The sequence below is a fragment of the Thermobia domestica genome, chromosome 1 (assembly GCF_964235325.1).
Source record: "Thermobia domestica chromosome 1, izTheDome1.hap1.1, whole genome shotgun sequence".
NCBI classification, from domain to species: domain Eukaryota; kingdom Metazoa; phylum Arthropoda; class Insecta; order Zygentoma; family Lepismatidae; genus Thermobia; species Thermobia domestica.
This window is the reverse complement of record NC_137454.1, coordinates 167,067,218-167,091,976: the sequence shown is the minus strand read 5'-3', so window position 1 is coordinate 167,091,976 and position 24,759 is coordinate 167,067,218. Positions and strand designations below refer to the sequence as shown.

Genomic DNA, 24,759 nt, shown 5'->3' with positions numbered 1-24,759 from the left:
AGATGCAATGACTACTTATACTATAGTTATGCAGTATTTGTTCTTAATGTTTTCTGTAAATTACAAAGTTCTTATTACATGATCTTGCAATATTTCGTGATTCCTAGAAATCTTTCCCATTATGAGTCAACAAAATGGCAAAGGTTTAGAAATCATTCTGTATAATGTGGTGCCTTTCTAGAATCTTCTTCCTTTTGGATGGTGTTATGAACGCGATATTGCATTTGATTGTTGCAGTAACTATGGGAGAATCAATCTGGCAACCTTAAAGGAAATTAATGTGGGTGTCGTTATTGACTATTCATGATAAATGAACCAACATGCAGTATCCTCTTCAAGGGCATGCTTGCTTTTATTTAGTGAAAACGTACTGGATAATACCAACTGAAACATAAAGGATATTCCGAAGATGGTGTGTTTGCAATGTGCCATGCAAGCTAACAATTCTTTCGATGGTGAAGAAGCTCAAGATAACTGGCTCCTTTTTAACGAGAGCGGTAAACATCAGCCTGAAACACCTCAAATATGTGTGAATATTTATTTCATTCATCGAATAAGTCACGAAACTGGTTACTCATTTGTCAGAGGGCAGAAAATGAAGAAAACAACCATATGAAGTGCATGTAACGCATGAATTGAAGGAATCGGACAGGAAAAAGCAAATGAGTGAGTTATTATCAATAGTTTCAGACTTAATTTACTCTACAACCAGATATTCTCTTCCTAACATACTTCACGAACGAGGCGTGGTTTCACTACAAGGAAACATCTACACTCAAAACAGCCGATATTGAGCTACAGAAAATCTCCATGTTATTGACGAAATATCACTGCTTTCTGAAACAAAACTGGTAAGTAGGTGCAATGCCTGCTTTGAGAATACTTGGCCTCAATTTTTCGACAAGATTGTGAGCACTAAGGTTTACGGTCACATATTCAACGAATTTGTAGAAACAACTCAGGGTCGAGTTGACGGAGGGCCATTTTCAATAAGACGGCGCTCACATCACATTTTAATGCCTGCATGCAACAAATAAACAGTTTCTTTGGTGACCACATAATTTTAAGGAACTATGGTCTCTCAGATTACCCGATCTAAGCTCTCCCGACATTTTCTTATCGGGTTAATCGAAGGATAGGATATATACGAACTGTTCAAGACCTGGATGAACTGCGCGATACCTCCAGGAATAAAGTTATCAACATTACTATTCATACACTTCAGCAAACATCACAGAGCATGGTGCGAAGACTTTAGTTGTGCTTGCAGGAAGAAAGGAGAACAAATCCGAACTTATTGTGACAAAATGATACCTCGCATTTGCTGTACAATTTAAAACTGTCTACTAGAGACCTGCACGGGCCGGGCCTGGCCCGAGGCCCTAAGCCCGGCCCGGCCCGCGGGCCGACTCTGTTATTTCTTTGGGCCGGGCCGGGCTTGGGCTTGCCGACACTGATTTCTCTTCAGGTCGGGCTGGGCTGGGTCTGATCAATTGCAATTCTTTAATAATTATTGACTTTCGTTAAACGATAATTGGAATAAAGCCAAACGTTGAAGAAGTGTGTCCGTGAAAAATGTTACAAAGAATGCAATAGCTATTTACAGTTTGTGTTGCTTAGCGGCTCCACTTTCACTACAGAGGATTGCAGGCATTATGCGGTAAATTGAGCTCTGACCTTGACCTTCACTGAACTCAAAATATAACAAGAAGGGGTGGGAATGTTTTGCCTGTCGCTAAATAATATTGCCATCTTCACTTTATGCTAAAAATCAATTAAGTTAGATTTTTGTTACAGGGAATGGAGATTTTGTTCTCTCGATGACAGGCAAAGTTCTAGGAGGCAATGGTAACATTCGGGAGGCAAGCGTCAGGTTGTAAACCAGAGATTAGTAAATGTTTCTGAGGTTAGGTAAAATTTAGTACTAAATTTTGAGAAAGATTGGGGCTCGAGCTAATTTTTTTAAAAAAATTATCGTCCGGGGACGGGCCAAAATTTTTTAAAATTTATCGGGCCCGGGCCGGGCTTGGGCCAAGAATTTTAAAAAACTTATCGGGCCGGGCCGGGCTTGGGCCGAAAATCTCCAAAACTTTTCGGGCCCGGGCTGGGCCGGGCCTAGGTACGTTCGGGCTGGATTGGGCTCGGGCCGAAAAATTCGGCCCGTGCAGGTCTCTACTGTCTACACTCTTTATTATTACTTGCTTGATGGTTGTAAGTTAATAAAATTAAAGAATACAGTTCTACATAATTCCTAGCACGCTTGTGATAAATTTCACATTTTACCAGCTATACAGATTCAATAAATACTAATCTTTCGTCGTTTTCAGCAACTTATAAATTTACAAGAACGCATTTTTATCAGCACCTCGCATAATGAAATTTTACTAACATTTAATTCACTTCTAACTATAGAATCGGGTCCGTCAACATTTCAATTACTGATCAAATCTTTGGATTCTCTAAGATTGTGAGATAAAACGTAAGACCAAAATTTTCAGGTTTTTCTTTCTTCTTTCATTCTAGCATTTCAGTTATGTCATATTTCACAGAAATCTTTGTGTTGATACTTACTCCAAACATCAGTTTCATCGACAATCTCTGCCTGAATTAACTCCTCGATCACGTCTTCTAAAGTAACGAGCCCTATAGTTTCATAAAATGGATCACCTTCCCCTTCCGTATTGACACGCTGCACAAAAGCCATATGCCCTTTGTTACCTAAAGAATACAAATGAAATAAAAAAAAACTTTTACGTAACGTTCCAGTCATGACCTTTACCATAAATGAAGGATGCTAAATATACACAAAATCAATCGTAATAAAATAATACAATAATAATAAATCCACACGATGTTTCTATTACCACAAAATGTATGTTACGTGGCTAATAAAGAACAGTTAAACAGAGTAATGGAGAAGCCCCCTCCTTTTTTTTTTTTTTTTTTTTTTACCAGTTTCACCATACTGAAATAAGCTTTTTTAACATTTTTTCTAAGTAGTTTATATCTTTTCAGAGAAATTTATGCTGCAACGAAAACTATGACAATGAGTATGCAGTAATTTCCTGAAAATATGTAAATTTTAAAAAAGACTATTTGACTTGGATAACTAAATATGTTCGTTGAGGAAACAAAAATACCAACTTTTAATTTACTCACTTTCATAGGTTAATTACCTTACACACAACGTTGCAAGAAAATGCAACTTATGTGATTAATATGGCATGCAAATTCAGCCTGATTTGTAGTGGAATGGAGGCATGTAAATCATGATTTTTTCCAGATAAATACTGTAGCATTCCTCATGTAGAGCAGCACTCAGTTTAATCATGATCAAGATTATAGATGTTCCAGCTCTCCCCGTTGGGCTAGTGGCTAGCAGATTTCAGATGGGAGAGCCTTGAAATATGAACGCATTACGGTAGTATGCATTCCAGCTTAAACTGAAGTCCACGTTTCATATAGCCTCGGTGCTGAAAGGAACGTAAAACTTCAATTCAACCAACCACAGTTGCTCTATAATGCTGAGATCTACATAGAAATTAAGCGGAATATTATTGAACATCTATCATCAGTTTTAGACCAGCGACTCCAATGCATCCTTCATCACTGATGCAAGTGCATGAAGAATGGTTTACTATTCTTCTGGAAACGATTCACCAGTTATCTCAATCAGAATATTTTGTAAAAGTGTTTCCATTATTTTGATACCTACGTGGTGTACAGATATTTGTGGGAACACATACAAAAACACCCAATATACATCGTTAGATTCGAATGAAATTCACATCACAGAACTTGCATCTGTAGAGAAAATGCTGCTGGCTAGTAGTTTGAACATCGTAGAACAAAATGACAAGTGTAGTTGTGTGTGCAATGGGAGGACAACGCGATTGTGCACCTAAGTGACTTCAATCATGGTAATATCGTAAGGTTGCAACAGGCCAAATGCACCCGCCATACGAGGCGCACACTTGGCATTCTACTATGGAGCAATAACCTATATACTCGCTTCTGGCCTTCCTTTGCAGTAGTGCATTCTACCGCATTCTACCTATTTCTACTGCATCGTTGATTCGTGACGTTGTCAACTCTGTCCTCCAAATTACCTGGGCACTTTTCTGTATCCCAACTTCCAGCATGATAATACAGGGATATGCCTTCTACCCCGGCCTGCTAAGACTTCGTACTTAAGACATATTAAGAATGTGCGGAACCGCCCAGCAGGCTACATTAACGACCATTGTCCAACGGCGGAAAAATCTACAGCGAGGGCGAGATATCATAATCAGACAGATATTCACCTACTGTCCTCAGTAGGCAACTGGAAGGAACTCAGGACTTCGGTTCGGCCGCACAGTGGACGTATTCAACTCCCTTAGAGAATAAGAGTTACATCGCAATTGCGATTCAAGGTTGAGCGGGCTACTTGTAAGTGTACAACGTGCACGTGGACCAAACGCCCACCATTGAGGAACTACGGACGGGATGCATCAAGCGAAGCCGGTCCAAAACTTAGGCCAAACGGCCGCAGCTCATCAGAAATGGCGGGTGAAATGTGGCGAGTACTTTTTTGAACACTCAAGCGAGATGTCTCACGGGCACTATGTTGGGATCACTACATTTATAATTATTTTCCTCTTGCGTGACAAATTTGACCCATATTCGTGAACTTGTGCTGAGCGTACTTGAATGCGTTTCCATTAGTGTATATAAACTAAAAGAATTTAAGAAGTGTGTTTAGTGAATTTTACAATTAAATGTGAGTCAATGAGTTCTATTCAATCTTTCTTATCCCATTTCTCTGTAATCCTTGTATCAACACATTCTGCTTAATGTGAGAAATAAATAATTTTTAACACACGATTTTCTTGTAAACAAAACCATATTAAAGTCCATGCGTTAAGAAAAAGAATGCACTGCTGAAGTTACATACCAAGACGGAAAGAGGGGAGAGAGAGTGGGGAAGGCAACAAGATGAATTGAATATATATGTGACGAATTCTATAATCAGCTGAATCTTATTAGTAATGCTGGACTGAAATATTGAAGAAGAATAAATTTTCCTTCCAAGAGTCAGAGGGTAAGATCAGAGGTTAATAGATTTAAATATCTTCGATACTAGGTCACAGGTTACTTCAGGAATCATGCTGGAACAGATCCATTTGGCTCGGTTTTCTACTGAGTACAGACAGAATCTTAGAACATTCTACGAAAATAAAACAACGATAAAGAAGACTCTTCCATTAAGAGTAACTTCAGAAAATGTTGCAACACTGATAAGAATGTTCGAAAGATTTTTCAGCTGTTGTTTTCAGTAATTAAAGTACTTTCTCTTTTCAAGTAGGTGTCTGCAGAGAAGTAACTTCTGAAACAGATTTTCACAGTAGAGTGACTTCTGAAACAGATTTCCACAAAATACTGTTATTTTATAAAAATAGGAAAAAGAAATTGCAGAATTACTTACTGAAAATAGCGTCTCATACAATTATTATTTTATTTACCATTAAAACTAAAGGTATAGCATATACAATGCTAGTTTACAATAGAAAGAGTAGAAAAAAATGATTTTTTTTATTTTACGTCCCACGGTTATGCCGGCTATGCTAAAGGAGACGCTGATGATGATGAATGAATGAAATGAAGAAAGTGGGAGGAAATGGGAGAACCCCGAGGAAACCCACGCACACGGTGTTTGTCCACCACAAAGTTCACTTGGCGGGAGCAGGGTTTGAACCATAGAAACAGTAGAATGGAAGATGTCAACGAATTTTCCAAAAGAAAATACAGGCAAAGACTATAACCAACTTCCACTCACCTAGCACGTTTGAGAAGAAAAGTCTGGAAAACTCCCGTCAGGATGATATTCTGAAGGATTCAAAACCGAAACCTTCCCACAACGAAGCAAGGTGGTTAATTGTTCATATATGCCATTCAAAAACATCTCCACTAAGTTTCAAGAACTTTTTCATATTTTTGAACACAAAAAAATGGCATTTTTTTTTTTTTTTTGTAATTTCACGAGTTAGAAACGAACAATTTTTCACTAATTTTTTAAAAAATAATTATAATTCTTTAATCAAGATTAATTATAGGATATGAAACAGCATCAGCCATATCTTAACGGAAAATGTTGCTGTGTTCGTTGGTGTACACACGAGAAGTTCTGGAACTACTTAATTCCGAAACCATCACAACTATAGGAACTAACAAGGAATTAAATAAAAACTATTGAACACTTTCCCTAGCTTTAACTGCTTTTAGAGGAATATCGTACCATGCGAATTTTAAATGTATTGCTCATACAAATTAGCAGGACACGAAAAACGCCATGTGTATTTTTACAAGAATACAAGGCATGTCACCTAACTGTCTGAATACGATTACATATTATTATTCAGATTATTGGAATCTACTTTACTGTCTATTTTATCTGAGAGGTTATGAAAGAAACAAGTACATATTACTAGTAAGCAAAACTAAAATAATTATTTTAATATCGTACAGTTACGTTTTTTATACTAGGAGGGAATAATTAATAGAAGTGTATGATTATGGGATATTTGATGGAATGAAAACAAAGGAAACTGAAGAAACCGAGAAAATCCATGAACATAATCCTGTCTACCACAAAATTACATGGCCTAGGATCGAAGCAGGACTTCTCATACCAGAGTTAAGTGCTTTACCAATGAGCCACCGTAGCCTTCCAGGTTAAGTTTCTATATCACAGTATTGTAATACTGTTACCCAAACCTCAAAATATGTGGATTCATATGAGTGTCTTCATATAAATTGTGAATTTTTTTCAGCTTCAAAACGTATTTTTAGAGCTCAACAGTACAGAAAACTTCGCTCGAAGAGTAATATTACTGAGTGATTGAACCAAATTGTTATATTATGAGCATAAGGCTTACAGATAAGTTATGAAGCATAGTAAGATACCCTTCAGCATTCGTTCTTGTAATAAAAAAGTGACACAATTTAAAATTGACTTTTCAACAGAGCAAATTAAAGATTGGCACTTCTGCGCTTCTTGGAAGGAGAACGTGTACCTCCACTTGCAATGCTTGTACACAAAACTCTTCAAGCCTGTAGGATCATTTTTAACATCATGTCAATAAAAGAAATTTTGAAGTTAGCTCACTTTTGTATTAAAGGAATGAATATGTCTATAAAAGATCGACTTCGGTATGTCTAGTTTTATTAACACCTTCGGCTATTTTTGATCAATATCTGGTACTAGTTACAGTCCTATATGTTTTGCGTCTTTCATAACAAGTGAACAGCAATACATGTCAGTCGATTTTCTAAAGCGACTTAGAAGAAACCAATAGAGACTCAAGAGATTAAACACGTACCTCTTTCTTAATCTAGAACTCGATTATAACTATTACATTTATTTTAATTGGTATATTTTGTTTACAGAGGTTGTTCAGTCTACATTTGGCCAATTTCGACTTACCTAAAAATTTAGAAAAATCCATGGCGCCAGGTCCGTAAGTGTTTGATGTGTTTCCCTTCCCTTGGTTCCTAACAATAGCCCGACAGCGTAATTTCCACTGTAATAGGCTTCTCTGAAGAACTGGGAGAGGAATCTTGTCCCATTCCCTTTGCACAGCTTTCCAAAGTCCTTCCACAGTTGTCACACGCCGTTTTCCCAAAGCCCGCTTCAGCAATCCAAATCCACAATAGTACATAGGACTTGCATCTGGAGATTTAACAGGTACCTCATTGAAAGGTATCACCTGTATACCACTTGCCTCCTCCATCTCCCTGTGGAATGCGAGGGACGATCGTGAGGTATGTAATGAGGCCTTGCCCATGTGAATGCGCACCAAATTAGCGTCATTTCCGTACATTGTTGGAATCTCATGCTCGTAGACCGGCAGCATGATCTGCTCCTGAAAATACTGTGAATTTATTTTGCAGTTCTTCCCCACCCTACGAATCTTCAGTTTACCTCGGTAACAGTAGTCAGTAACGACCATGAACCCTTTTGGGAAGGATTCTTTACAGACACGGACCAACCTTCTGAAGTTCTTGGAGCCTTTTCTCGGTTTGCCGTAGTCGGAAAGGTAAATCCATGCTTCATCGAGCGTTACGACGTACATCCACTTTTGTTTTGTCAGATGCCGTTCGGGCGTTACACTTTCGTTTCTTTTGGTGGTCATCCGTGAGGAGATGGCCGCGAGCTTTCATGACTTTTTCCACCTTGAATTGATGGCGTAACGTCCGCCTCACAGTCCTCAAAGAGACGTTAAGACGATTAGCCATACACCTTTGTATTGGCGGATTTTCTTGCATTGCCATTTTGCGAAGTTTCCTCTGCATGGTGGAGGTGGCCTTGGTGCATTCCCGCTTCCTAGGCAACTTCGTTGGTGATCCAAATGGTGGAGCTTCGTTGCCCTTGTACTTTTTAATAACATTTTTATTCCACTTAAACTGATGTTGCAACCATTCTTCTTGCACTGTTTTCTAATGACAGAAACACTAAAGTGGGCGTCATAAAGAGCCGCAACATAGCCTTCCCAAAACCGGCTTAGTTTGGGCGGCATTTTGGTCACAGAGCGGAAACCTACACACTTGGAAACAAATTTAACACAACACTCACAACAATGGTCCTGTTTTGTCCGCGTGGAAAAACAACTCCGTTCCCAGGAAGCCACTGCACAACACTGTAGGATGCCACGAGCCAGGTCAGATGAATCCATTCTGCCCGGGAGGGGGAAGGAACGAAATCGGCCAAACGTAGGCTGAACAACCTCTGTATTTTTGTTTAAAAAAGCACTGCATCTCTCCTGTCATAGGGAAGAAGAATTTATTTAGCTATATCCAATTAATCGGTTAACTGCCCAATCATGTTTAAAACAGTTACAATCCTCACCAAATCTTCGAATCCTGGACAAGAAGGAACACTACTGAACGGTACAATTCTACGTATGGATGAAAAAAACGGGACAAACTGAAAACCAATTCACCATCAAAAGTATGTATATACTCAATAGAGAAAAAAATACGCCATCTGGCAGGCAACATGATCTATGGTCCTTAATAAGTCGTAGCTTTACGGAGTTTAATTCAGTTAGGTTTTTCTTCTACTGCCTTGAAAGTAAGCACACTATCTTAGGTCATAACCAATATTTTTAAATTAAGGATTGCAGTATTTTAACATATTTCCGGACTATTTAGCTTGATTTGACATATCATTACCGTCACAAAACTGATGAAGAGTTCAAGGTGTTAAACCTAAAGATTGGCATCCTGATTTAGTATTTCTAAGCGTTCATATATCTTTCAATCCTTCAATTATTATCTACTACCTTCAACATTCCTAGTCTTATCATACAATTTTCTTAGTTTATCCATAAGCATATGGAATAAAATAAAGTCAATACCTTCTTTAAATTCTTTGAACATAATATCCAGGGTTGTGTCTTCAAATACAAAGTTGCAAGGATTTTGGTAGAATTGGCAAAGAGTTTTTAAAGGTGTGTTATCATCTGGATCCACAAATGCCAAATCTTTTATGTACAAAAGAGCAATGATGTTGCATCGCTGACCTTCATAGACAGGTACACGAGAATAACCTGACAATGGAAGAAAGAAAAAAATGTCAAATGCATCACATATATATCTTACTAAAAAAAATTAAGAAATTCTCTCTTCTGCGTATGACGGACAGGATAAAAGTTATAAATATATAATATCATGATATTTTGAGTCAATCAATAAACACACAATTTGGTTTAAATATATTTCATATTATGAACCTAAACCATATACATCTTCGTTTATGTCATTGTCAATGCTACCAAGAGACGAAGAGATCAGCTGGTTGTGTAAGAGATTATCATTAATGAAGTCTCATTGACGCAGCTGTTAGCTTCTATTGTTATTTATAAGAGATCAGCTTATCGCCAAACCTTATCTACTATTGTCGTCACAAGTATATTTATAATTCAATAAAACGTAAATGTGTCATAGATATGTAGAAGATCAATCAAAGGAGTCTGCATTTCAATACTCTCATTTTCACACGGTTTCAAATAGTTTGACCTACAATTTTTGGTTTCTTAAAGATTATTATTATTATTACGTATTTGAGCAGGCACTACGATACTGGAAAAACTTTCATTCTACTGCATGCTTCTCTCTCTCTCTCTTTTTTTCCCCCTTTCTTTACGCCTAGATGAAGTCTTCACACTTTCTTCATTCTCAAGATAATGAACGTGCTTTTCTGTATATGTGGTCCCGGGCTCGATCTTCGGTGGAGGTACTTGCATCGGATATAAACCCAAGTGGCCGTTCGAATTAGCGTTGTTAAAATTATTCGAATATTCGTTATTCGAACAATTGATCGAATATTTGAAGAATCCATTATTCTAATTTTACTTATACAACAGGAAGTCCCGTCTGATACAGCTTTGGCGTTGAAAAGCGACCTTAAACCCCAATCAACCAATCTAAAGTATATTCAAATTTCTATTTTAGAAGGTGTCCAGTCAAATTAAACTACATAAGAAGTCCCGATATACCGCACATTATAAGGATAGTTTTAAAGAAAGACAAATGTGAAGATTTGGTTTATAAAATATGTATACAATCAATACTGAAATGAAATTTTAAGTTTCACGACCTACAATTGCAGTTTAGTCTACATGAGACGAATGATTAATGAAAATAAACGATTATGAAAGAATTGATGGGATGAGAATGTGGGAGGAAACGGGAGAATATTAAGAAAACCCATGGACATTATGCTGTCTACCACAAACTCACTTGTACTGGGATCGAACGAAGCACCTGCACCAAAGATAAGCGCTCAACCACTAAGCCACCGTATCCCCTACATTTAATATGGAATATATATATATATATATATATATATATATATATATATATATATATATATATATATATATATTTAAAAATTGGCAATTATTTTTGTTCGGGTCTATTCAGCAATTTATTGAGACAAAAGTTAGAATTCTAACGTCTCGAAACTATACACTGGAGGTCGAAGCAAACAAATCATAAACACATGTGAACGCTTATGAAAATTAATGAAGAAATAAAAAGAACAGAAAAAAAATCTCCGGAAAAAATAAAAATACGAAGAGGAGTTGCGGAAACTTAGCAAAACTCAACCACAGCCATATAGGACCAAGCAATGGAAACATTCAACAAGCATATAAAGAAACTACCGATACCATTATTATGTCAATTGCTAAATCAATTCGTAAAGTTAATTTAAAAATGTTAAGAACACCTTTTTCTTCCCATTTTTGCAACACGTTGAACGATTTCAAAATTACATGCTTCATCATTTGGAGTAGAAATAGGATTTTGGGTAGGCCTACATGCATTTTTTGAACAAAAGCAAACAGTGAGAGAGAGAACTTTTGCAACGATTTCAACTAATTTGGTTGCTCAACAACAGACAGCAAGTTCCTGCTCATTTCTCGGTCAAATATTATATGTGTTGTCACACTGAATTCTACAGTGCAAATAAAGTGAGCACTCATAATCTGAGTCACGTAATGATTTTGCATGTATGTGTAACAATTTACTGTGCGCATCCAAATGAATAATTTCTCTATTTTACGACATGGGCTCAACATATCTGTTTTCTCAAGTTCTGCCTGCTTTGCTTACCCATGATTTCTAAGGAAATTACTCCAATAAAGCAGTAATCACAAAAGCAACAAATGGACCACATGTTAAACATTACACATATTTAGGCAAGAACAAAATTACTGAGTCAGGCTTAACAAGAATAAAATTGCTTCCTAAGCTTACATATTTACATTTCTTTAAAAACAGCACATAAAATACTGAATATACATATGTTTATTGCATTTACAACTATCCTAATTTTCAATTTAAACAAGGTGTGAATACTTTTAAGTCATATAAGCATATCGTATTGACAAAGATTAGTAAGCAATGACTTGAATTTTCGTTTTACGACCAATGTCATAAATTAATACACAATAAGAATACTAACTAAGTTTCATTAAATATTATCTTGTAATGTTCTCCATTATACCACCTTTGATTATTATATACTAAAATTAAATAAACTAATCTCTGAATAAAGCAAACCAATTTTATTACAAAACTAATATCTTGTTTGTGTAGCGATTAGTTTTTTACTTAAGATTTATAATGTTCAGAACACTATATAAACCCTAATTTTTAAATCGATCGTTCTAAAGCGATGTATGTAATGGATAATGATTCGCAATGTAACTAAGTGGATAATAATGACTATTCCGTGCTTCACAATTAAAACAGATCGCACAAAAACAAAGACCAATTAAATCACGAAACAAAATAGACTAAACAATACACTAATAAGCAACAAAATAATTTATGTACAGTACTCAGCAAAAATACATACTTCTCATCCTACATTAGAACAAACAGACGAATTTGGACATTTTCTTTTTGGTATATATATATAGAGAGAGAGAGTAATTTTCTGAGATTTGTCAAACATCTTGATCAAGCTGATCCACTAATTCTGAAGATTCATTCGTAAAAGCAAGTTGTGGGCATAAATTTAGTGCGTTACTTAAATTTAATATTTTTTCATTATTATTATTATTTAAGTATCAGAAACGAAATTCTCTATTTTCCTAAATTCTATTACGAAAAAAGTTACACCCCATCACTAAAAAAAAAGAATCCAAAAAAAAAAGCTTGGTAAAAAAAATCCAACAAAGAAAAATTAGGAGATGCTGGCACACCTTGTTTCATAATCTCCGATACAGTTTCAAAATCCAGTACAGAATCATAGCATAACATAAAAGCATCTTCTAACTTTGTCATAACATCCGCCACGGTTTTTTTCTTCAGTTCCAAAGCACCTGCGATTATGTTCACTTCTTCCTTCTCAAGATCATTGTACTCAGTTGTTAACTGAAAAGTAAAATACAAACTATAGAGTTAAAAAGAAAATCCAAGGCCATACTTATCAAATAAGAAAAGTAAGCTCTCAGAAAAGCTAAATAAATTTACATTTCCAATCTAAATAAACGGCGAATAGCGTAGACTCCTGTCGTCGATCTAGACGTATATTTGTATCTTGTGACTTTTGACCCAGTCTTGTGACTTCGTTCTATGAAGTTTTACGTTTTATTAATGAAATTTTCGTACAATAATCTCATCGGTGTGTTAGTTATAATAGTGTGTATGATGACATCCGAGACTTGGATATAATGGCAAATGTCTTAGTAATACAAAGCTTATATCTAGTGCAAAGGGTCTCCGAGTTTTCTCGTTTCCTCCTATTCTTCTCATTCTATCGATTTTTCTGTAACTCAACCAGTGTGACTTAACTGCTGGCAGAATTTGGAACTCGAGTTAAATTGCGTAATAAAGTATTACACAGTCAAATACATATTATTCATTCGTATATAAGCTGTTGCAAATAGATCAACTTATGTATGCAGTATTGTATTAACTTATACATTTCAGTTCTTCCAAAGTCTCAGGCACCAACTCATTGTGGACGCGCTACATATATATCATTTGCATTTATCACCCGCCTCTTCTAGCCTACAGGGCGTAATAGTCAAAGTTAAACTAAATGTTTACTTTTATTTCATGAAACCATATGTTTAACGACGCGCACTTCTACTTTTCGGGAGCGATGGTCATGCAAATGGATAATGACACAGAAGGAACAAAACGAGTCATCAACTCTCCGTGACTTCCTTCTATTTAACGTCCCACGCCAAAATTATGCACCGAGGCTAATGAGACAATGATAATGAGATGGGTGATAATGAAGTAGAAAAGGAAAGGAAACGGGAGAAGCTCGAGAATACATGTGCACATGGTGTCTGTCCATCACAATGCTCACTTTCTCCTTAACTCTGATTACATGAAAGCAAAGAGCAATAACTAACAGCTCCATGTCTGGAAGTTAATTAAAAAAAAAAAAAAAAAAAACGCTTATATACATTACAGTATAATCCAAAATATGCAATCCAATATTGTTCTGTAAAACTATTTACCGTTTTAAAAGGTTTAAAATGAATATATTTTTTAAACTCTAAACTTCAAAGAGTTTTCATATTATAAAATTACGAGTACATATATATGTAGGAAAATGTGCGCGTGAGCAAAACGAGAACCAGTTACAGGAAGAGCTTTGCAAACATAAGACCATTTATATTCCACAAGATATTCAATTCATGATTTGAACCAAAATTATCGGCAAAATTTCGCAACCAGGGCGCAAAATTTCGAAGTCAGATGCACTTGCCAATCCAAAAATGATGGTCGCCAATATCTCTCACGTACAAGTTATGAGAGCACCCCCCACTCCCCATAGCCTTTGGTTTGACAAAGAAAGAGATTACACCAGGGAACAACATTTCAAAACCAGACAATTAAATTCAGGATAATCAATTTTGAATTGGACAATTCATAATCATGTTAAAAAATATCTTACCTTAAGACTTCACGTTTGTGTAACGCTCTCTCTCTGCACTGAAGTACCAGTTGTCGATTACAGTTTTCGGATCAAAGTCCTTAAGTGAAAGGCAATTGATGGAAATCGTGTTTTATTCCTACTGAACACTGGTCGCCAGCTACAAATTTCTAGTCGCTAATGGCGACCTGGCAGAATATTTGTACACTATCTATCGAGGAGGTAAATGTATAGCTGTTTAAAAGTCTGGCATCCCTGCACCGACTGGTGTGGAGAATATGAGAATTAAATCAGTCAAATCTATAACTCGGTGGAGAGAGGCAATTAAAGTCTGCAGCGAGTCTTGGCTCAAAGCAAGAGGACGAAAAACTGCAATGAGGCAGGGCCATTTGCATCCCTGACTGATAAGTACTGATTGAGGATGCCACTGTTCCACCGTCTAAGATGAGGAGTCAGGCCTCATCATATTGGACTTTCACTAGGCGCACTCTCAGCCTACTGGGCATCACTTTCCAGTACGACTGGGTGTTGAGAGTTTCCGTTCGTAGTCAGCCGACTACGGATCCGAACATCATTGCGAAACGTATTCACAACTGTATCATAATTATAAGTCAAACAAGACAAACAAAATAAAACAGACAAACAAAGAGATGCACAAAAAAAAAAAAAAAAAAACCTCCAAATCTGAGCCTCTATTTTTTACAGGCTCAATCCGATGCTGCAAAATGCAGCTTTTCCGTAATGAAGGATCAGTCTAACAAAACACAACCCCAACCTGGAGGACAAGAGGTTATTCCAGGATAATGCTGGACGATATGTCACGTGTAGAGCATTGTACTCTATGCAGCAGGGACGTACATTATGTAAAAGTTATGAAACGAGATTAGAGATTTTTCAAAATGTGAGTGTGGAGAAGAATGGCGCTAACTGCCTGGATCGAACAGAACAATTTTAAATGTAATTATAAAGATGAAGAGAAACTGGTTTAGAAATTGGCTGAGAACGAATTGCTATCTTGAGTGATGTGCTTGAAAGTATGGTGGCAGGAAAAAAGGGAGAGTGCAATAGAGGCTGATGGGTGGTATTAAAACAGGAAAAAGTGTACATGAATACGTTAGCTGAGGATGTGGTGCATGGAAATTCATCAATTTACGATATAATTCCCGTGATGATGTTCTTGTGACATCGTGTAAAAAGTAATGCTACTTTTTCAACACTATTAGTAGTGCCTTGATAACTGAGCAAGTTTTCTCTGAGAATTCGCGCTTTGAATGATTTAACACTGACATCTAGGTGCTTATTCAGTAGTTAAGTTTAGAAACCCATGATTTTTGGGGAAATTGTATTTTATTTTAAATTTACAGGAGGTAGACAAAAAAATCTAAAAACACTTCATACAGGACACGTAAGTTTGGCCCTCCACTGTACAACGCGTATTGCGGTTGCCGATCGTTTTTGTTTTCAATGTGTCTTGCGGACCTTTCTCTTCCGTCAGCAGTAACCCGTTCGCCTGTGAGTGTCGTGGTGTGAAAGTGGTGCGGTAAAATGGGGGACCTGACAGACATCCAAAGAGGCATGATCGTTCGTGCTCGTCTGGTTGGAGCTTCAGTGGCAACACTGGCGAACATTGTGGGGATATCGAAAGGCACTGTGTCCAATGTCACGAGGGCATACACAATTCATGGGCAAACGACGTCTGCAAAGCACAACAATGGTCGAAAGACAATCCTGTCAGATAGGGACCGGAGGGCATTAAAACGGATTCTAGCAGCTGAAAAGACCACTGCAATGAAAATTACGTCTGAACTCAATTCCGGCCTAGAGCTCCCTCGTGACTAAGCGGTTAGCGTACGCGCCTTTGGCGTGAGAGACCCGGGTTCGATTCCCGGCGGGAGCTCATGTGGTTTGGATTCCACGTTAATCAGTAGGTCCACGTCCCATACAGCCTCGCTGCTGAAAGGGACGCTAAACTAAAATCAACTCAACTCAATTCCGGCCTACAGAACCCGGTTTCATCGAAAACAGTGCGACGGGAACTTCATAAAATGAAAATTCATGGCAGAGCCGCTATCGCCAAACCCCTGGTCACAGCAGTAAGTGCGAAGAAGCGTATCCAGTGGTGCAAGGACCACAAGGCGTGGCCTCATGAGCGATGGAAACACGTAATGTGGTCCGATGAATCGACATTCACCTTGTTTCCAACAACCGGTCGTGTTTACGTATGTTACGTCGCAGGCCTATGATACAGACTGTCTGCTCCCAACTGTAAAGCATGGGGGTGGTTCCGTTACAGTATGGGCAGTGATACCGTGGTTTTCCGCAGGTCCCATCATAGCCCTGCATGGAATGATGAATGCTAAGGCGTATGAGGCCATTTTGGGAGACCAGGTTCTACCCATGGTCCAAATATTGTTCCCTGATGGTGATGGCATCTACCAAGATGATTTGGCACCCTGTCACGCTGCAAAAACAGTGAAATCGTGGTTTGAGGAGCATAACCAGGAGCTATCACACTTCCCCTGGGTCCCACAATCACCAGATCTGAACATCATTGAGCGATTGTGGTCTGAGTAGAAGTCCGTGTTCGGTCTCATTACTCTCGACCAGCATCCCTTAAGGAACTGGAGCATGTTTTGGAGGAACAATGGTACAAAATTCCACAGATTACGATTCAGGAGCTGTATACGTCCATTCCACGTCGGATCCAAGCTGTTTTGGACGCAAAAGGAGGCCCCACACCATACTAGGTTTGATTTTCACAATTTTGCAAACGTTTTAGATTTTTTTTGTCCAACCCCTGTATTTGTGGGCAAAAATACAACAGCTACAGGTAAAAAGTTCGGATTTATTATACTCTGAAAGTTGGTTTTACAAGGATATTTTAACAAATATGAAATAAATCCGAACATTAATATTTGTAATTCGCCGCTGCCTTTCTCCAGTTCGGGTTTTGGTTTTAATGTGTTAAGAATTGCACTTTAACGGGATGATCTACCTTTTCTCGACACAAAAATTTTTATATTGGACCTTATGGGGAGAACATGGCTACCGAATTTCCTCAGTTTCTAAGGAACTAGGTATCTCTAATGGGAAAGAAAATTTTTGCAGCATTCTACAGAAGTTTATTAACGGGTTGAAATACTTAAATTGTATATTTGTCTGCTAGTTTAGCAGAAATAAATTATTAAAAAATTAATAAATTAGTTTCTTTTTATACAAATTATAATATGTCTAACTTTGGAACCAATTATGGTAGAAAGATCAACTTTTTTTTGTTTTATTCCTTGAGAAGAAACGACTCTAATAGTTTTAATCACAACCATATCTGATACGTCAATTAAAAAATAGTATTTTAATATAAGTATTAAAGTCCACCTGTCAAAGTTTGACGAGGGTAAGTCACGCCCCACTCTAAGCTTGGCCGCGGAAAGGGCGTGGGTTGGTGAAATGGAGGGGGAAGGGGATGGATGTCTGAATGAAACAGGTTCTCGACCAGTTTCTGACATGTGAGATTACTTGTCAGCTGCCAAATACTGTTAGCTTTATAGAGTTTGTCTGCCTCAATGGTTCCATACTAAGAGACTGGACGATGTGGTGTGAAGTATCCTCTTTTCCCCGTTACCTCTGGAATTTCATCAAGATGCATTCTAGAGTACGGGCCGCGGTGGCTCAGTGGTAGAGCGTTCACCTCTGATGCATAGGGTCCCTGGTTCAAACCCTTCTCCCACCAAGTGAACTTTGTGGTGGACAAACACCGTGTGCGAGGGTTTTCTCGGGGTTCTCCCGTTTCCTCCCACTTTCTTCATTCCACCATTTCATTCATTTCTCATAATCACCGTCTCCTTTAGCCTAACCGGTATAACCGTGGGACGTAAAACTCAAAGATTTCATTTCATTGCATTGCATTGCATTCTAGAGTGCGCGGGAAGAACAGTATATATAAGAAAACGCTGTTATTTTGGGATTTTTTTCCCTTCCGGACAAATATTATAGCATACAGTAATGGCGAAGGGAAGGGGGGCAGAGGGGTGCCCCCACAGGATTCCGACAATGTAAAGTCCTGGCCCTCATATATAGGTGTCCGTAAAAAATGTCCCCTAAGTTCTTTTTAAAATAATGTCTTGGGAATATATTTCAAATTTGAGGTGTTTTCCTGGTAGCCGTCATTTTCCAATATGGCCGCCGCCCTACGTAAATCTCTCTCTCTCTCTCTCTCTCTCTCTATATATATATATATATATATATATATATATATATAAAGAGAGAGATCGTGAACCAAGGCACTTAGAAAGATAATTTTGGTGTCAAACTATAGATTTCTGAGGCCGATGAATTTAAATATGGCATTGTTTATTGCCACTTAGAAACCTTACAACCTGGCAACACTGTTGTCTAACGATTAACTGTACAAAGTTACAAATGCGTATATGCACGCATTACTCTAGGATGTAGCGTACTTCCTTAGGACTAAACGAAACCTACTTTTTCTGGTAGCTTTCATCACGACAAGACATATTTTACATGGTAACATGAGAGAACATTTGTCTAAATCCAATATGGCAGCCAATATGATGGCTAATTACTAGGCAACCAAGTAATGGACTTATTCAAATGCCTGTCAGTCCTAATTGGCCTAGAGCCTAGAGAATGGGAGAAAGAGGCAGGATACGGTCTCATTGAAGAAGCGTCTCCTGAGGGGACGCGGGAAATTTAAAATACTCAATTTTTTAATGAAAAACACGGTTTTGATTCCTTGTCCGCAGACAACACTGCACACCAAATGCTCTATAAGACGTTCTCTAAATAGCCCTGTTAGATCCAACCTGTATTGTATGTAAACCGTGCATTTTCACGGGGGAACAGCGGAGCAAAAGCCCTGTTTTTTGTGATATTTCTGGTTTCTCGTGCTTACTTCGCTAAGACTAAGCACTGTAAGCCAATCTCCAATTATCCTATAGCAGTGTTAATTTCAGATCATTTCCTCCGGAGGCACCACGCACAGGGGGAAAAGCGACTAAAAATTGCGTGCTCCACAGAAATTTCTGCGAAGATCTCAAGCACCCGAGGGTGAATTTCGTAGCTCTTGGGAGAATTCCTCCCCCCCCAGAATCACCCCTAAAATCATCACTGTCCTAGGGAGTTGAAACAAGAAGCAGGATACGCAAAAAAGAACAAACTTTCAAAGCATTTAAAGTTTAGGCTCATCTCGCTAAGCGCCTTCTTAGGACGAGGATATGGGAATTGAAAAATGCACGTTTTCTTTTATTTATTTATTTATTGAAAAACATGTTTGCCCTTTTTTGTCCCCAGACAACCATGCAGACGACACACACCAATTGTCTTATACAAAAATGTTGCCATGATAGCTCCTGTAAGATCCATTTGGAACGGTGTCCATACTGTGCATTGTTATATGGGGACAAGGGAGCAAAGCCTTGTTTTCTTTGACTTTTTCGTTTTCCGCGCTTACCCCGCTAAGACTACGCACTGTCAGTTAGTCTCGATTTATCCTAAAGAGTTGAAACAAGAAGCAGGATACGCAGAAAAGAACATACTTTCAGAATGATGGCGTCCTATGGCTGGGACCTACAGCTTAATGTAGGATCCGAATCACTTGTGTCTTCATCGAGAATCAAACAAGGGACTCCTTTATTATAAGGGATGAGCGTAACTATTCATCCACGACACACACTTACATACATACAAACATATATATATATATGCAGAAAACACTGGATAGATTTCTTTTATTCTCCGATCCTGGTACTGAAATAGCCTTTCTAAGCATCCACGATTTCTTATTTGCCTTCGATTGTTTATTACTTCTGGTGGTCAGAACATGACATTCAAATTCCTTACTATTGTTTGGGCATTTCTCGGAACTAGCCTTCTCTTCAATACAAAGAAGCGTCCTACGGGGGAAATATTTTTGTTGAATGTTTACGCAGGCATATCCAAACGTCGGTTCGCGGGCCAGATCTGACACGACGAGATCTTTTATACAGCCCGCGAAATTGTCCTTTATTAAATTATCCGGTAATTATTTCTTGTGAAAATGTAATATATTACTTTTTACAGCCCGTGACGACAGTAAGATTTCTGTGATTCGGCCAATCCCTGTTCCTACTTGCAAATGCCTGGTTTATAGCATTTACGCTATTAGTAAGCGCTACCGAGGTCAATAAGAGTTGAATTAGATTTTTGCGAGGGGCGCTTGTTATAGCATGTTTTCTAACGCACAAAGGGGGCAGCTATGTGTATGTTTAGCCAATGGAGCCATTTGTATCTTCGTGGCTTTGCACTCTAACTCCAAATAATAATAATAATAATAATAATAATAATAATATAACTTTGGCCTCCTGAAAATAACCAGATTGTAAAGTTATGGTCGATACATTTTTGGAATTCGAAGGCATTTTAGAATGCTTGTCTATCATCTGGCTATCAGAAATAATTGATCACCATTTTATCTACATATCTATAATTTTCTTACAGGGTAGAAACACCTCCTCGAAAGAGAGAGAGAAAAAAAAAAGAAAGAGAAAGTGGCCGAACTTGGGCTATTGAACGTGAGAACAGGATGTTTACATTCGAATTGACACCTGCTGTGAAAACGGTCCCTTCATATCTCTCGGGACAAAAACAGAAGAAAAGGGTGGGCGCAGATGCCTTACCCTCGTCAAACTTTTTGACAGGTGGACTTTAATACTTATATTAAAATACTATTTTTTAATTGACGTATCAGATTTGGCTGTGATTAAAACTATTAGAGTCGTTTCTTTTCAAGGAATAAAACAAAAAAAAGTTGATCTTTCTACCATAATTGGTTCCAAAGTTAGACATTATAATTTGTATAAAAAGAAACTAATTTATTTATTTTTTAATAATTTATTTCTGCTAAACTAGCAGACAAATATACAATTTAAGTATTTCAACCTGTTAATAAACTTCTGTAGAATGCTGCAAAATTTTCTTTCCCATTAGAGATACCTAGTTCCTTAGAAACTGAGGAAATTCGGTAGCCATGTTCTCCCCATAAGGTCCAATATAAAAATTTTTGTGTCGAGAAAAGGTAGATCATCCCGTTAACCACATGGAAGCTAAAGAAGCACCTTACTGACGGGGATAAACCTCTAGCATTGAATCTAATAGGAAGTAGATCTCTTCCAAAAAAAATGGCGTGTCTCAGCATTTATCACAAGTATTAATTATTTCTTATGTAAATTAGGTGGAAACTATATTAAGCTAATTTTCACTCTTAAAATATTTAAATTACATTTTTTGTTCTCTTGAAAAAGGACTCTCTTAATTTGAAGTTAATTTGTGGTTGTAGAAAGAGAAAGGTCATGTACTTTATTAACACTTGTAACACATCCCACACTGCCACTGAAAATTTTAAGTGGAATGTTACCTCACAAAAAGGCATGAATATTTATGGTTAAATTTAACACATATAGATTTCCTCCAAAATAGTACTGGGTCTGAACATTTCTGAAAGATATCAACTGTTTCGGAACTAATAACGATAATACCTTAATATGGACCGTGGTATTTTGTAATTCGGAGAAGAGCATAATATATCCCTCGTTCTGTTTGTGCTATAAAAAACTTTTTCCCGGAAACTACTCTAGTGTTGTTGCTCATATTTCATGTCTTTTCTGAAAAGTTTCGATATGAAATAATTCGCATTTTTCTAACAAAACGCCAGCAACAGTAGTGTATTGATAGGAATGAGTTTTATGATGATGATTTTCTCGAAAACGGAGGTAAATATTTTGTCTGGGGTGTCTGGGGGTGAGTTTTATGTGGACGACTTTCTCATAAACGGCCTGTTTCATAAATATTTCTTGACAAATGTTCGGAAAGCTCTTTATGACGCCCACTTTAGTGTTTGTCATTAGAAAACAATGCAAGAAGAATGGTTGCAACATCAGTTTAAGTGGAATAAAAAATGTTATTAAAAAGCTCCACCATTTGGATCACGAACGAAGTTGCCTAGGAAGTGGGAATGCACCAAGGCCACCCCCACCACGCAGAGGAAACTTCGCAAAATGGCAAGCAAGAAAATCCGCCAACACAAAGGTGTATGGCTAATCGTCTTGACGTGTCTTTGGGGACTGTGAGCCGGACGTTACACCATCAACTCAAGCTGGAAGAAGTCATGAAAGCTCGCGGCCATCTTCTCACGGATGACCATCAAAAGGAACGAAAGTGTAACGCCCGGAAGCTGTACGAACGGCATCTGGCAAAACAAAGGTGGATGTACGTCGTAACGCTCGATGAAGCATGGATTTACCTTTCCGACTGCGGGAAACCGAGAGCCATCATATACCGAGAGAAAGGTGCCAAGAACTTCAGAAGGTGGGTCCGTGTCTGTAAAGAATCCTTCCCAAAAGGGTTCATGATCGTTACTGGCTACTGTTACCGAGGTAAGCTGAAGATTCGTAGGGTGGCGAAGAACTGCAAAATAAATTCGCAATATTTTCAGGAGCAGATCATGCGGCCGATTTACGAGCATGATATTCCAACAATGTACGGAAATGACGCCAATCTGGTGCGCATTCACATGGACAAGGCCTCATCACATACCTCACGATCGTCCCTCGCATTCTACAGGGAGATGGAGAAGGCAAGTGGTATACAGGTGATACCTTTCAATGAGGTACCTGTTAAATCTCCAGATGCAAGTGGTATGAACTATTGTGGATTTGGATTGCTGAAACGGGCTTTGGAAAAACAGCGTGTGACAACTGTGGAAGGACTTTGGAAAGCTGTGCAAAGGGAATGGCACAAGATTCCCGTCCCAGTTCTTCAGAGAAGCCTATTACAGTGGAAATTACGCTGTCGGGCTACTGTTAGGAACCAAGGGAAACACATCGAGCACTGACGGACCTGGAGCCATGGATTCTTCTAAATTTCTAGGTAAGTCAAAATTGGTCAAATGTAGACTGAACAACCTCTGTATAATCATTAATTCACGATAAATTATTCACCAATCCTTACCGATCAAAAAATAGTATGGTATCTCTTCCGTGTAAGGAATGACCAAATGTACAGCTTGCTACTACATCTGCTACAAGCGATTGATCTAATGCTCCCATGCGGATCACATCCAAATTGGATGGAAAGGTTTTAGATAATGGAACTATTCCACACCATTTATAATATTTTGTGTGTCTAATTCTTTTTTAGATTTGCGTCAGTATAAATTGCATAATAAACAAATGGACTCTGAAAAATCCTTTTTTCTTGTGACAGTAGGTTAACTAATTTACTGTTTTTTTTTTTATATTTGACAGTTTGAAGACAAAAGTTTTAACAAGGTATTATAAATACTGCTATAAAACAATGGTATTAAAGTGATTTGTAAGTATATTTTTTATATGCTGTAACTATTTTTTTTAAAATTATCACATGGTAAATTTGGTGAAAAACAATGTTTTTATTCAGTTTTTCAGTTTGGAATTCATTCGCTTTTTTTTTTTCTTTTTTGCTACTTGGTGTAAAACATGAAGTGAGACATAGCTGTTAAAATAATTCGTGTTTTTTAGTCACGAATAATAAATAAATGTTTTGTCAGGAAATCTTAAAGAAATTAAGTGAAATTGCAAAGAAAATAAGTCTTATGTAGATTGGTTCTGTGTAGAAGAGCTTAATTTGAAATATTATGCATAAAGACATAACGTTTGGTCCGGGACAGTTGTTCTTGGTTAAACATAATAAAAACTACCTGATACATAATATTTATGGAGAAAAAGAAGGAAAAAGGTAAAAAAAAAAAAAAAAAACAGTATTTTTAATTTTCCGGGCGGAAACAAAAAATTCCGGTTTTTTTCAGGCCTCAAAAGCACTAGTTGTAACACTTTTTTTTTGGCATTGTATATTCTAGCTGCCCCCTCACAAACGTCGGGCCCCTCCTAGATAAACCTGCAGGCTACACCCCTGTACATAACTCTCCTCTGTGGAGAATGTGTGCTTCATATAACGAAATGATTAGATTTCATGTAGTAGATGTATTTGATATGTCCGAAAGCAGTTCGAAACAATTGTCAGGCAGTAACTTCTGTACAATTAAACGACGTATATTTGTGTCTGTATAATAATGTATGTATACAGGGCCGGATCCAGGATTTTCTGACGGGGGGTGGACCAATAACTACCAGTACATTTGATTTTTTTAAAAATACCTTTAGGCATCTGTGGTGTGAATGAGGAATTGACCTGGAAATGCTAAGACTCTGCTCTCGCTGAATCCTTTTCCTTCAACTTTCAGAACATTGACTTAAACTATTGGTTTTGTCAAACTTTGCTTT

General features: G+C 37.6%; 1 protein-coding gene across 4 annotated transcripts in view; it reads right to left on the bottom strand.

The window, feature by feature from the left end:
• The window catches only part of LOC145690817 (unextended protein-like), a 218,879-nt gene that overhangs the window by 47,139 nt on the left and 146,981 nt on the right, over nt 1–24,759 (bottom strand). For all 4 annotated transcript variants that reach the window (XR_014132287.1, XM_081766122.1, XM_081766131.1 and 1 more), the window contains exons 4-6: nt 12,756–12,927; nt 9,399–9,590; nt 2,572–2,718 (exon numbers count right to left, since the gene is read on the bottom strand). Coding sequence is in view for 3 of the 4 variants with exons in the window: in XM_081766122.1 (XP_081622248.1) it covers nt 2,572–2,718; nt 9,399–9,590; nt 12,756–12,927 (511 nt within the window). In the remaining variant the exon portion in view is untranslated. The remainder of the gene's footprint in view (nt 1–2,571; nt 2,719–9,398; nt 9,591–12,755; nt 12,928–24,759) is intronic.